Source organism: Eubalaena glacialis, unplaced genomic scaffold, assembly GCF_028564815.1.
Source record: "Eubalaena glacialis isolate mEubGla1 unplaced genomic scaffold, mEubGla1.1.hap2.+ XY scaffold_846, whole genome shotgun sequence".
Classification (NCBI taxonomy): domain Eukaryota; kingdom Metazoa; phylum Chordata; class Mammalia; order Artiodactyla; family Balaenidae; genus Eubalaena; species Eubalaena glacialis.
In genome coordinates this window covers 25,103-38,007 of record NW_026871747.1, presented here as the reverse complement: position 1 = coordinate 38,007, position 12,905 = coordinate 25,103, and the positions used below count along the sequence as shown (strand labels likewise).

The following is a 12,905-nucleotide window of genomic DNA, read 5'->3' as shown; positions in this document are numbered from 1 at the left end:
GTCTAGGAGATCATAAAACATTAAATACAACTGTGTAACTGAGACCCAGTTTGTGTTAATACATGAGATAACCAGATAATTGAACCTCTATGGCTAAGCCCATTTCCCTATTTATATAGACAGAGTTAGCCCTGCTCTATTAACAGCTACCAATATACTGCTTTGTCCTTTAAGATCTATTTGCCACACGAGGCTGAAACCACTAAAGTTGAGTTTTTCCACTAAGGCTACAGACACTGCATCTATGCAGGGATGAGAAGCTTGTTACACACTCACACGTACCAAGTCTATCAGCCCTTGGGTGTCAACTTCCAACTCTGTGTTTATTTTATTCCACTATATCTTTATATGTGTTCTTTCACAATTTTCCTATCAGGCTAAACACAGTAAAAATCTCAACACAGTCGCACCTGGTTCTGGTTACCCAGCAGTAGTACTTGTGTGCAATTAAACAAGAGACGAAAACCACAGAACGAGTGCACAGGGTGGGGATTCCAGGGCAGGGAACAGATATAAAAACACAGATGTGCAGAATTCACCAGAAACCTCAAGCATCCGCCTAAGTCTATAGCAGAAGGCTACATGCCACAGTCCAGATCCTTCACCTATCACCCCAATACTTGGACCCCAAAGCAGGGCCAATGCTGTTACTTTTGAACCTGGGGTCCTCAAAAATGAGTACTGGAAATCCAGAAATGCTACCCTTGAACTGTGTGAATCTGGCTGAAAACAGATGACGCAACAAACCTACACTCTATCTGTCTGACGGTTAAATTCATGTTACAAAAAAACTAAATTTAAGATTCATTTTTGTACCTTTTTTAAACAGAGAAAACAAAATACTCCTTGGGGAAAGGTGAGGGATTGAGAAGACAGGCCCTGGGTAAAAATTATTATGACAACACGTGGAGTTGAGAGGCCTGCCTAGAAGAGAAACACGGGCATTGCCGCAACCGGTGGGGACGGCTGCCGTCTGAGGCTCAGCAGACCAGTTCACACGCCCCGCAAAGCTGCTATAGATCCAAGTCATAAAAATGTTCCAGCTCATCGTGAAACAAGTCCCACTCGTCTTCCGAGTCTGTCAGGTCATCGTCCCCACCTGCAGCCAAAAGCATAAGCAACATCTCGTCCAGCTCAAAGGTGACAACCTCTTCTTCGTCGTTGTCAAAGGGGTTGCCGTTCTCTCTTTCCTCAATAAGCTCCCAGAAGTGGTTCCTTCGTTGGGCCCGGTATCTGCTTGATGTTCCCACTTTCTGTCTCTGTGGCTCCTCTCTACGGCCATCAGGGTACACCTGCTTGTAAAAGCAGTTCCCTCCAAACGGGCAGCTCCCACGTCCTTCATCAAAATACCTGCACGCCTTGTTGCTCATTGCCTCCTTGTATTTCTGAATGAGTTTCTGCTTCTCTACTTTCTCCTCCACCCAGTACTCACGTGGAATGACAAAGTTAGATGTGATCTGGCATTCTGGGCAGTACTTTATGATCTTGCTCTCAAATTGCTTAGCACTCCTCCACTTGCGAATACATTTGAGACAGTAGGTGTGGTTGCAGTTGGAGAGGATTCCGAAGTGGCGCTAGCGGGGGTTGGCTTTCTCATAGACCGCCTCCATGCAGATCCCACACACCATGTCCTTGCTGCGCTGCAGAGCAAACGAGAGCTCCATGTCCTTCACATGGGCTTCGATGCAAGGATTTAAATGTTGTGATCTTTGGGCAGCATCCACTGGATGGAAGACCTGCAGCCCACACATATCACACGAGTCTCCGTGGAGATACACACAGTTCTCCCCATATCGGCACTCTCCCACTGCAGCATAGGGGCAGATCTGCTTCTTTGTTTCCACTGCAGTTTGCTCCTTCTCTGATTCCTCCTTGGTCACTGAGCCCTGCAGGGGTGCTTCAGTGGAGGAAGGGGCAGTATGGCCACAGTAGGGCTGCCCAGGAACGAACTCAATGGCGTTCACCCAGTCTTCTGAACCCGCTCCTACAGTTGAAGAGTTTGAATTTCTTGACTCAGCTTCGCCCATATGCATTTCAACAATCTGTCCAACTACTGATGAGAGACTTGAGGAAGCAGCAAGGGGTGACTTGGCTATTAGAGCTGTAGCAGTTGCTTCCTCCGGTTTCAATGGCTTGCTGTGTTCATATCTGCAGCGGTCTCCGTAAATACAGTATCCTCGCTGAAAGTACTTGCACACTACACCATATGGACTGTCAGAGAGGTCATGTGAGTATCGACGGTTATCTCCTTCCTTACAAACCCCATGCATGAAATACCTGCATGTGACCTGTTTGGTCCAGCCGCCGCCGCTGCCGTCGCTGCCAAATCCCGCGCCCGCAGGGACGGGGAGGTGACTGTGGGGATAAGGGTGGGGGAGGCCGCTGCCACCGCCGCCGCTGCCGCTCCTGCTCCTGATGTTGTGGCTGTTGTTCCGGGAGCTGCAGCCTCCGCCATTACTGTTTATCCCACACAGCAGTGGCGCCGGAACTTCTGGGATCACATAATTCCAGTCCGGTTGCGGGGGGAGAAGGCGGCGAGGCGAGGGGTGGGATGGGGAAGGACACTGAGGTGCCCGCTCACTCCCCTCTGCCCCGCGTCACGTCTCTGAGTGCTCTCGCCTCTCGAACTGCGGGCCGGAGCCCGAGCGCCCCCTTCTCATTAATTCTTGTTCGTATTTTTAACTAAATTTTTATTTTTTATCACAGCAAATTTGATTACAATATTTTGTTTGCTCTAGGTGTGCAAGATGTGGTTCTTTCACACATATACATATATCTATTCTTCTTCATATCCTCTTCCCATGTAGGTTATGACACAATGTTGAGTAGTCTTCTCTTGGTATTCTGTAGGTCTTTGGTGATTCTGTATTTCACATGTGTTTGTATATCTCTGTTAAACCCAATATCGTAGTGTATCCAATCCTCACACCTTTGCATTTGGTGAACCATAAGTTTGTTTAATGAATCTCTGATTGCCTTTCTCTGTGGAAATATCTTCATTGGTATCAATTTTTAGGTAACACCTATAAGTGATAGGATAGGATATGTGTCTTTTGCTTTCTCACTTACTACAAGTTGCGTGATTACTTCTAGACTCATCTATGGTGCTGCAAATGGCATTGTTTCATTTTTTCGCTAGCTAATATTCCATCTCTACATGTAGCAGTTCTTCTTTGTCCCCCCATCTGTTGGTGGACTTTTTGGTTACTTCCATATCTTGGCTATTGTAATACTGTGCAGTGCAGATTTGCCTGCCTGTGTCCTTCCAATTCTGTCTTCTGAGGTTATAGGTCCAGGAATGGGCCTGCTGGAACATATGGTAGCTCAATATTTACCTTTTAAAAGCACCTCCATTCAGTTCTCACTAGTGGCTCTTTCCAAGTTACGTGCCTCTTAAAGTTGAGCGTATGCATTTCTCCACAACACCTTCAGCATTTATTGTTTATAGTTTTCTTGCTGATGGTTATTCTGACTGGCGTGAGCTGATACCTCTTTGTGGTTGAATTTGCATGTGTCTCATAATCCGTTGAAATTGAGCTTTAAGGCACGTGCTTTTTATTTTTCAATCTGTGATTACAGCTTAGTTCTTCAAAGTGTTTTCTTAAAGTATGTGTCACATTTTGAAATGTTTTGGCCATTACCTCCCTCTAGACATTTTGAGGGCAGGTTTCATTTACAGCCCTGCAATACTTGTTCATATGAAGTGAGCATTAGCACAGGTTTTAAAGCTGCTTTAGCAGGTAACGGCCAGAGGGCGGCAGCCTTTCTACGCGCCCCACTCCGGTAACTAGGGAAACAGCCCTCCCGGCCAGTGGTGTTCCTCGGTTATAAATTAGAGTGGAATGTGCCCGGATAAACCCACAAATGCTGATGTCTCCTTACTTTTGTTTGTTTTATAAATTTAATTTATGTTTTTTATTGGAGTAATATTCCATTGTGTACATAGACCACTTCTTCTTGGTGCATTCCTCGACTGATGGACATTTTCGTTGCTTCCAAGTGTTGGCTATCATAAATATTGCTGGAGTGCAGGATTGCCAGCCTGTGACTTTTTGATTCTCATTTTCTCAGGGGATAGGCCCAGCACTGGGTGTGATTGATTGACTGGTAGCTCAATGTTTCCCTTTTCAAAGCACCTCCATTGTGTTTTCATTAGTGGCTCTTACCACGTCCCCCTTAGAACAGAGGGTAAGCGTCTCTCCACAATCACTTCAGCATTTATTATTTGCAGCATTTTTGCTAATGGCCATTCTGACTGTTGTGAGCTGAACGGTTTTTGTAATTTGGGTTTGCATGTCTTTAAAAATTCCTAAAATTCATCATTCTTCCACGCCTTTTTCTTTTCTGTTAAAAAAAAAGAAAAAAGAAAAAAGTGTGAGTACAACATACCTCTTGAAATTGTCGACTTGGTAGGTTGCCCTCTTTTGAACTTTTTGGTCGATTTTCGACCCCAGGAATTTTTGGAGGGCAGGTGTCATTTATAAAAATGCAAGTTTGGTGAATATTTAGTGACCTTTAGCAATGGGTTTAAAGCTGCTGTTGTGGGAAACGACCACAAGGAGGCATCATTTCTCCGTTCCCAAATCTGGGTACAAGGGCTGCAGAGCCTTTCAGGAAGTCGTGTTCCTAGGTTATAAATTGGAATGGAATGTGCCAGGAGAATCCCCCATAAGTTTATGTCTCATTACTTCTTCTTGGTTTTTTTTTACTTTTTTAAATCGCGGTAAAGATTAGAATCTTGTTTGTCCTAGGTGTACAGAATCTGGTTCATTTGTACATTATATATGTCTATTCTTGTACAGATCCTCTTCCCATGTAAAATATTACAGAGTGTTCTGTAGACCTCCCTTGCTATATGGTCGGTCTTTTTGATAAATGTATATAATATGTATTTGTATACATATAGTACCACTAATCTTAATTTATCCATTCCCCCCACCTTTCCTTTTACACGAGCATAGTTTGTTTTCTAATGCTGTGAGTGTCTTTCTCTGTGGAAATATGTTCATTTGTGTCAGTTATTAGATAACGCCTGTAAGTGATATCATCGGATATAGGTCTTTAGCTTTCCGACTTACGTCATGTTTGGTGATTATCTCCAGGTTCACCTGTGGTGCCTCAAAGAGCAGTGTTTCATTGTTTTCCATGGCTAATATTCCACTGTGTACATGGACGACTTCTTCTTTATCCATTCACCTGTTGAAGAACATTTTGGTTGCTTCACTGTCTTGGCTATTGTGAATAAGGCTGCAGTGCAGCTTTTGCAGCCAATGCCTTCTCGATTCTGGTCTTCTCAGGTGAGAGGCCCAGTGGTGCGCCTGCTGGATTGAATGGTACCTCAATTTTTACTTTTTAATGAAGCTCCTTTCTGTCCTCATTGTTGGGTGTTACCAATTTACGTCTCACCAGCAGGTAGAGGGTACACAGTTCTCTAAAGCCCCTTCAGCATTTATTGTTTGTAGACTTTTTGCTGATGGTCAGTCGACTGGTGTGAGTTGAAACCTTTTTGTAGATTACATTGCCTGAGTCTAATACTACCTGAGGTTGAGCTTTTATCCATTTTCCTTTTTTTTAAAGAGAGTGAGTAAAACTTAACTCTTCATACTATCTTCTTGAAAAATTTGCCTGTTTTGAATTTTTTGTCCATTCCCTACCTCAGCACAATTTTTGAGGGCAGGTGTCCTTTACGGCCCCGAGTCCTTCTGAATGTTAATGACCATTAGCTGTGGGTGTAAAGCCGCTCTTGCGGGAAACGGCCACAAGGCGGCAGCATTTCTCCTTTACCAAATCTGGTTACTAGGGCAACAGAGCCTTAATGGAAGTGGTGTTCTAGGTTGTAAATTAGAATGGAATGTGCCAGGGAAAAGCCCTTTAAGTTTATGTCTCATTACTTCTTTTTTTTGGGAGGGGGAGGGGGGAGGTTTAAGTTGTTTTATTTAGGAAAATTGTGTCTTACAAAAGGGCTGCTGCAAAAGAAAGAGACCCCTGCAAAAATTACTTGTTTTTGCTTAACGTGAAAGTATGAGTGGTATCCAAGGAATCAAAGCAGTAGATGGACAAATCAGGGGCATCTCCAAGTTACTTTCAGGAAATAGAGCAACAAAACGCAAATTTATATTTTCTGATCAAGGAATTCTTCTAACAATTTAACTTTAGCTTATCTCGTGGATTACCTCCCCTGCGTCCCCTTTTAGTGGAAAAGCATGACTTACTACTGCAAACCAATTACTCCACAACAGGAAACACCTTAGAACATAGTTTTGAATCACACCTGTCTAGCTGCAAAGCTCAGGGATGGAATGAGGCAAATACCCACAAAAACGTACCCAACAACCCAACAACAAAACCCCTCAAATGAGGACAAAGGTTTGTCAAAATTGCCTGGACTAGAAAGTCTAGGAGATCATAAAACATTAAATACAACTGTGTAACTGAGACCCAGTTTGTGTTAATACATGAGATAACCAGATAATTGAACCTCTATGGCTAAGCCCATTTCCCTATTTATATAGACAGAGTTAGCCCTGCTCTATTAACAGCTACCAATATACTGCTTTGTCCTTTAAGATCTATTTGCCACACGAGGCTGAAACCACTAAAGTTGAGTTTTTCCACTAAGGCTACAGACACTGCATCTATGCAGGGATGAGAAGCTTGTTACACACTCACACGTACCAAGTCTATCAGCCCTTGGGTGTCAACTTCCAACTCTGTGTTTATTTTATTCCACTATATCTTTATATGTGTTCTTTCACAATTTTCCTATCAGGCTAAACACAGTAAAAATCTCAACACAGTCGCACCTGGTTCTGGTTACCCAGCAGTAGTACTTGTGTGCAATTAAACAAGAGACGAAAACCACAGAACGAGTGCACAGGGTGGGGATTCCAGGGCAGGGAACAGATATAAAAACACAGATGTGCAGAATTCACCAGAAACCTCAAGCATCCGCCTAAGTCTATAGCAGAAGGCTACATGCCACAGTCCAGATCCTTCACCTATCACCCCAATACTTGGACCCCAAAGCAGGGCCAATGCTGTTACTTTTGAACCTGGGGTCCTCAAAAATGAGTACTGGAAATCCAGAAATGCTACCCTTGAACTGTGTGAATCTGGCTGAAAACAGATGACGCAACAAACCTACACTCTATCTGTCTGACGGTTAAATTCATGTTACAAAAAAACTAAATTTAAGATTCATTTTTGTACCTTTTTTAAACAGAGAAAACAAAATACTCCTTGGGGAAAGGTGAGGGATTGAGAAGACAGGCCCTGGGTAAAAATTATTATGACAACACGTGGAGTTGAGAGGCCTGCCTAGAAGAGAAACACGGGCATTGCCGCAACCGGTGGGGACGGCTGCCGTCTGAGGCTCAGCAGACCAGTTCACACGCCCCGCAAAGCTGCTATAGATCCAAGTCATAAAAATGTTCCAGCTCATCGTGAAACAAGTCCCACTCGTCTTCCGAGTCTGTCAGGTCATCGTCCCCACCTGCAGCCAAAAGCATAAGCAACATCTCGTCCAGCTCAAAGGTGACAACCTCTTCTTCGTCGTTGTCAAAGGGGTTGCCGTTCTCTCTTTCCTCAATAAGCTCCCAGAAGTGGTTCCTTCGTTGGGCCCGGTATCTGCTTGATGTTCCCACTTTCTGTCTCTGTGGCTCCTCTCTACGGCCATCAGGGTACACCTGCTTGTAAAAGCAGTTCCCTCCAAACGGGCAGCTCCCACGTCCTTCATCAAAATACCTGCACGCCTTGTTGCTCATTGCCTCCTTGTATTTCTGAATGAGTTTCTGCTTCTCTACTTTCTCCTCCACCCAGTACTCACGTGGAATGACAAAGTTAGATGTGATCTGGCATTCTGGGCAGTACTTTATGATCTTGCTCTCAAATTGCTTAGCACTCCTCCACTTGCGAATACATTTGAGACAGTAGGTGTGGTTGCAGTTGGAGAGGATTCCGAAGTGGCGCTAGCGGGGGTTGGCTTTCTCATAGACCGCCTCCATGCAGATCCCACACACCATGTCCTTGCTGCGCTGCAGAGCAAACGAGAGCTCCATGTCCTTCACATGGGCTTCGATGCAAGGATTTAAATGTTGTGATCTTTGGGCAGCATCCACTGGATGGAAGACCTGCAGCCCACACATATCACACGAGTCTCCGTGGAGATACACACAGTTCTCCCCATATCGGCACTCTCCCACTGCAGCATAGGGGCAGATCTGCTTCTTTGTTTCCACTGCAGTTTGCTCCTTCTCTGATTCCTCCTTGGTCACTGAGCCCTGCAGGGGTGCTTCAGTGGAGGAAGGGGCAGTATGGCCACAGTAGGGCTGCCCAGGAACGAACTCAATGGCGTTCACCCAGTCTTCTGAACCCGCTCCTACAGTTGAAGAGTTTGAATTTCTTGACTCAGCTTCGCCCATATGCATTTCAACAATCTGTCCAACTACTGATGAGAGACTTGAGGAAGCAGCAAGGGGTGACTTGGCTATTAGAGCTGTAGCAGTTGCTTCCTCCGGTTTCAATGGCTTGCTGTGTTCATATCTGCAGCGGTCTCCGTAAATACAGTATCCTCGCTGAAAGTACTTGCACACTACACCATATGGACTGTCAGAGAGGTCATGTGAGTATCGACGGTTATCTCCTTCCTTACAAACCCCATGCATGAAATACCTGCATGTGACCTGTTTGGTCCAGCCGCCGCCGCTGCCGTCGCTGCCAAATCCCGCGCCCGCAGGGACGGGGAGGTGACTGTGGGGATAAGGGTGGGGGAGGCCGCTGCCACCGCCGCCGCTGCCGCTCCTGCTCCTGATGTTGTGGCTGTTGTTCCGGGAGCTGCAGCCTCCGCCATTACTGTTTATCCCACACAGCAGTGGCGCCGGAACTTCTGGGATCACATAATTCCAGTCCGGTTGCGGGGGGAGAAGGCGGCGAGGCGAGGGGTGGGATGGGGAAGGACACTGAGGTGCCCGCTCACTCCCCTCTGCCCCGCGTCACGTCTCTGAGTGCTCTCGCCTCTCGAACTGCGGGCCGGAGCCCGAGCGCCCCCTTCTCATTAATTCTTGTTCGTATTTTTAACTAAATTTTTATTTTTTATCACAGCAAATTTGATTACAATATTTTGTTTGCTCTAGGTGTGCAAGATGTGGTTCTTTCACACATATACATATATCTATTCTTCTTCATATCCTCTTCCCATGTAGGTTATGACACAATGTTGAGTAGTCTTCTCTTGGTATTCTGTAGGTCTTTGGTGATTCTGTATTTCACATGTGTTTGTATATCTCTGTTAAACCCAATATCGTAGTGTATCCAATCCTCACACCTTTGCATTTGGTGAACCATAAGTTTGTTTAATGAATCTCTGATTGCCTTTCTCTGTGGAAATATCTTCATTGGTATCAATTTTTAGGTAACACCTATAAGTGATAGGATAGGATATGTGTCTTTTGCTTTCTCACTTACTACAAGTTGCGTGATTACTTCTAGACTCATCTATGGTGCTGCAAATGGCATTGTTTCATTTTTTCGCTAGCTAATATTCCATCTCTACATGTAGCAGTTCTTCTTTGTCCCCCCATCTGTTGGTGGACTTTTTGGTTACTTCCATATCTTGGCTATTGTAATACTGTGCAGTGCAGATTTGCCTGCCTGTGTCCTTCCAATTCTGTCTTCTGAGGTTATAGGTCCAGGAATGGGCCTGCTGGAACATATGGTAGCTCAATATTTACCTTTTAAAAGCACCTCCATTCAGTTCTCACTAGTGGCTCTTTCCAAGTTACGTGCCTCTTAAAGTTGAGCGTATGCATTTCTCCACAACACCTTCAGCATTTATTGTTTATAGTTTTCTTGCTGATGGTTATTCTGACTGGCGTGAGCTGATACCTCTTTGTGGTTGAATTTGCATGTGTCTCATAATCCGTTGAAATTGAGCTTTAAGGCACGTGCTTTTTATTTTTCAATCTGTGATTACAGCTTAGTTCTTCAAAGTGTTTTCTTAAAGTATGTGTCACATTTTGAAATGTTTTGGCCATTACCTCCCTCTAGACATTTTGAGGGCAGGTTTCATTTACAGCCCTGCAATACTTGTTCATATGAAGTGAGCATTAGCACAGGTTTTAAAGCTGCTTTAGCAGGTAACGGCCAGAGGGCGGCAGCCTTTCTACGCGCCCCACTCCGGTAACTAGGGAAACAGCCCTCCCGGCCAGTGGTGTTCCTCGGTTATAAATTAGAGTGGAATGTGCCCGGATAAACCCACAAATGCTGATGTCTCCTTACTTTTGTTTGTTTTATAAATTTAATTTATGTTTTTTATTGGAGTAATATTCCATTGTGTACATAGACCACTTCTTCTTGGTGCATTCCTCGACTGATGGACATTTTCGTTGCTTCCAAGTGTTGGCTATCATAAATATTGCTGGAGTGCAGGATTGCCAGCCTGTGACTTTTTGATTCTCATTTTCTCAGGGGATAGGCCCAGCACTGGGTGTGATTGATTGACTGGTAGCTCAATGTTTCCCTTTTCAAAGCACCTCCATTGTGTTTTCATTAGTGGCTCTTACCACGTCCCCCTTAGAACAGAGGGTAAGCGTCTCTCCACAATCACTTCAGCATTTATTATTTGCAGCATTTTTGCTAATGGCCATTCTGACTGTTGTGAGCTGAACGGTTTTTGTAATTTGGGTTTGCATGTCTTTAAAAATTCCTAAAATTCATCATTCTTCCACGCCTTTTTCTTTTCTGTTAAAAAAAAAGAAAAAAGAAAAAAGTGTGAGTACAACATACCTCTTGAAATTGTCGACTTGGTAGGTTGCCCTCTTTTGAACTTTTTGGTCGATTTTCGACCCCAGGAATTTTTGGAGGGCAGGTGTCATTTATAAAAATGCAAGTTTGGTGAATATTTAGTGACCTTTAGCAATGGGTTTAAAGCTGCTGTTGTGGGAAACGACCACAAGGAGGCATCATTTCTCCGTTCCCAAATCTGGGTACAAGGGCTGCAGAGCCTTTCAGGAAGTCGTGTTCCTAGGTTATAAATTGGAATGGAATGTGCCAGGAGAATCCCCCATAAGTTTATGTCTCATTACTTCTTCTTGGTTTTTTTTTACTTTTTTAAATCGCGGTAAAGATTAGAATCTTGTTTGTCCTAGGTGTACAGAATCTGGTTCATTTGTACATTATATATGTCTATTCTTGTACAGATCCTCTTCCCATGTAAAATATTACAGAGTGTTCTGTAGACCTCCCTTGCTATATGGTCGGTCTTTTTGATAAATGTATATAATATGTATTTGTATACATATAGTACCACTAATCTTAATTTATCCATTCCCCCCACCTTTCCTTTTACACGAGCATAGTTTGTTTTCTAATGCTGTGAGTGTCTTTCTCTGTGGAAATATGTTCATTTGTGTCAGTTATTAGATAACGCCTGTAAGTGATATCATCGGATATAGGTCTTTAGCTTTCCGACTTACGTCATGTTTGGTGATTATCTCCAGGTTCACCTGTGGTGCCTCAAAGAGCAGTGTTTCATTGTTTTCCATGGCTAATATTCCACTGTGTACATGGACGACTTCTTCTTTATCCATTCACCTGTTGAAGAACATTTTGGTTGCTTCACTGTCTTGGCTATTGTGAATAAGGCTGCAGTGCAGCTTTTGCAGCCAATGCCTTCTCGATTCTGGTCTTCTCAGGTGAGAGGCCCAGTGGTGCGCCTGCTGGATTGAATGGTACCTCAATTTTTACTTTTTAATGAAGCTCCTTTCTGTCCTCATTGTTGGGTGTTACCAATTTACGTCTCACCAGCAGGTAGAGGGTACACAGTTCTCTAAAGCCCCTTCAGCATTTATTGTTTGTAGACTTTTTGCTGATGGTCAGTCGACTGGTGTGAGTTGAAACCTTTTTGTAGATTACATTGCCTGAGTCTAATACTACCTGAGGTTGAGCTTTTATCCATTTTCCTTTTTTTTAAAGAGAGTGAGTAAAACTTAACTCTTCATACTATCTTCTTGAAAAATTTGCCTGTTTTGAATTTTTTGTCCATTCCCTACCTCAGCACAATTTTTGAGGGCAGGTGTCCTTTACGGCCCCGAGTCCTTCTGAATGTTAATGACCATTAGCTGTGGGTGTAAAGCCGCTCTTGCGGGAAACGGCCACAAGGCGGCAGCATTTCTCCTTTACCAAATCTGGTTACTAGGGCAACAGAGCCTTAATGGAAGTGGTGTTCTAGGTTGTAAATTAGAATGGAATGTGCCAGGGAAAAGCCCTTTAAGTTTATGTCTCATTACTTCTTTTTTTTGGGAGGGGGAGGGGGGAGGTTTAAGTTGTTTTATTTAGGAAAATTGTGTCTTACAAAAGGGCTGCTGCAAAAGAAAGAGACCCCTGCAAAAATTACTTGTTTTTGCTTAACGTGAAAGTATGAGTGGTATCCAAGGAATCAAAGCAGTAGATGGACAAATCAGGGGCATCTCCAAGTTACTTTCAGGAAATAGAGCAACAAAACGCAAATTTATATTTTCTGATCAAGGAATTCTTCTAACAATTTAACTTTAGCTTATCTCGTGGATTACCTCCCCTGCGTCCCCTTTTAGTGGAAAAGCATGACTTACTACTGCAAACCAATTACTCCACAACAGGAAACACCTTAGAACATAGTTTTGAATCACACCTGTCTAGCTGCAAAGCTCAGGGATGGAATGAGGCAAATACCCACAAAAACGTACCCAACAACCCAACAACAAAACCCCTCAAATGAGGACAAAGGTTTGTCAAAATTGCCTGGACTAGAAAGTCTAGGAGATCATAAAACATTAAATACAACTGTGTAACTGAGACCCAGTTTGTGTTAATACATGAGATAACCAGATAATTGAACCTCTATGGCTAAGCCCATTTCCCTATTTATATAG

General features: G+C 43.8%; 2 protein-coding genes across 2 annotated transcripts; both read right to left on the bottom strand.

The window, feature by feature from the left end:
* Positions 1-982: 982 nt before the first annotated feature.
* On the bottom strand, positions 983-2,509 carry LOC133083905 (E3 ubiquitin-protein ligase makorin-1-like). The gene is given in 2 exon segments (XM_061179833.1): positions 983-2,338; positions 2,341-2,509. Coding segments are annotated over 2 exon segments (1,440 nt in total). The 5' UTR covers positions 2,456-2,509; the 3' UTR covers positions 983-1,013.
* A 4,866-nt stretch (positions 2,510-7,375) lies between these two features.
* On the bottom strand, positions 7,376-8,902 carry LOC133083904 (E3 ubiquitin-protein ligase makorin-1-like). The gene is given in 2 exon segments (XM_061179832.1): positions 7,376-8,731; positions 8,734-8,902. Coding segments are annotated over 2 exon segments (1,440 nt in total). The 5' UTR covers positions 8,849-8,902; the 3' UTR covers positions 7,376-7,406.
* Between the last annotated feature and the right edge of the window lie 4,003 nt (positions 8,903-12,905).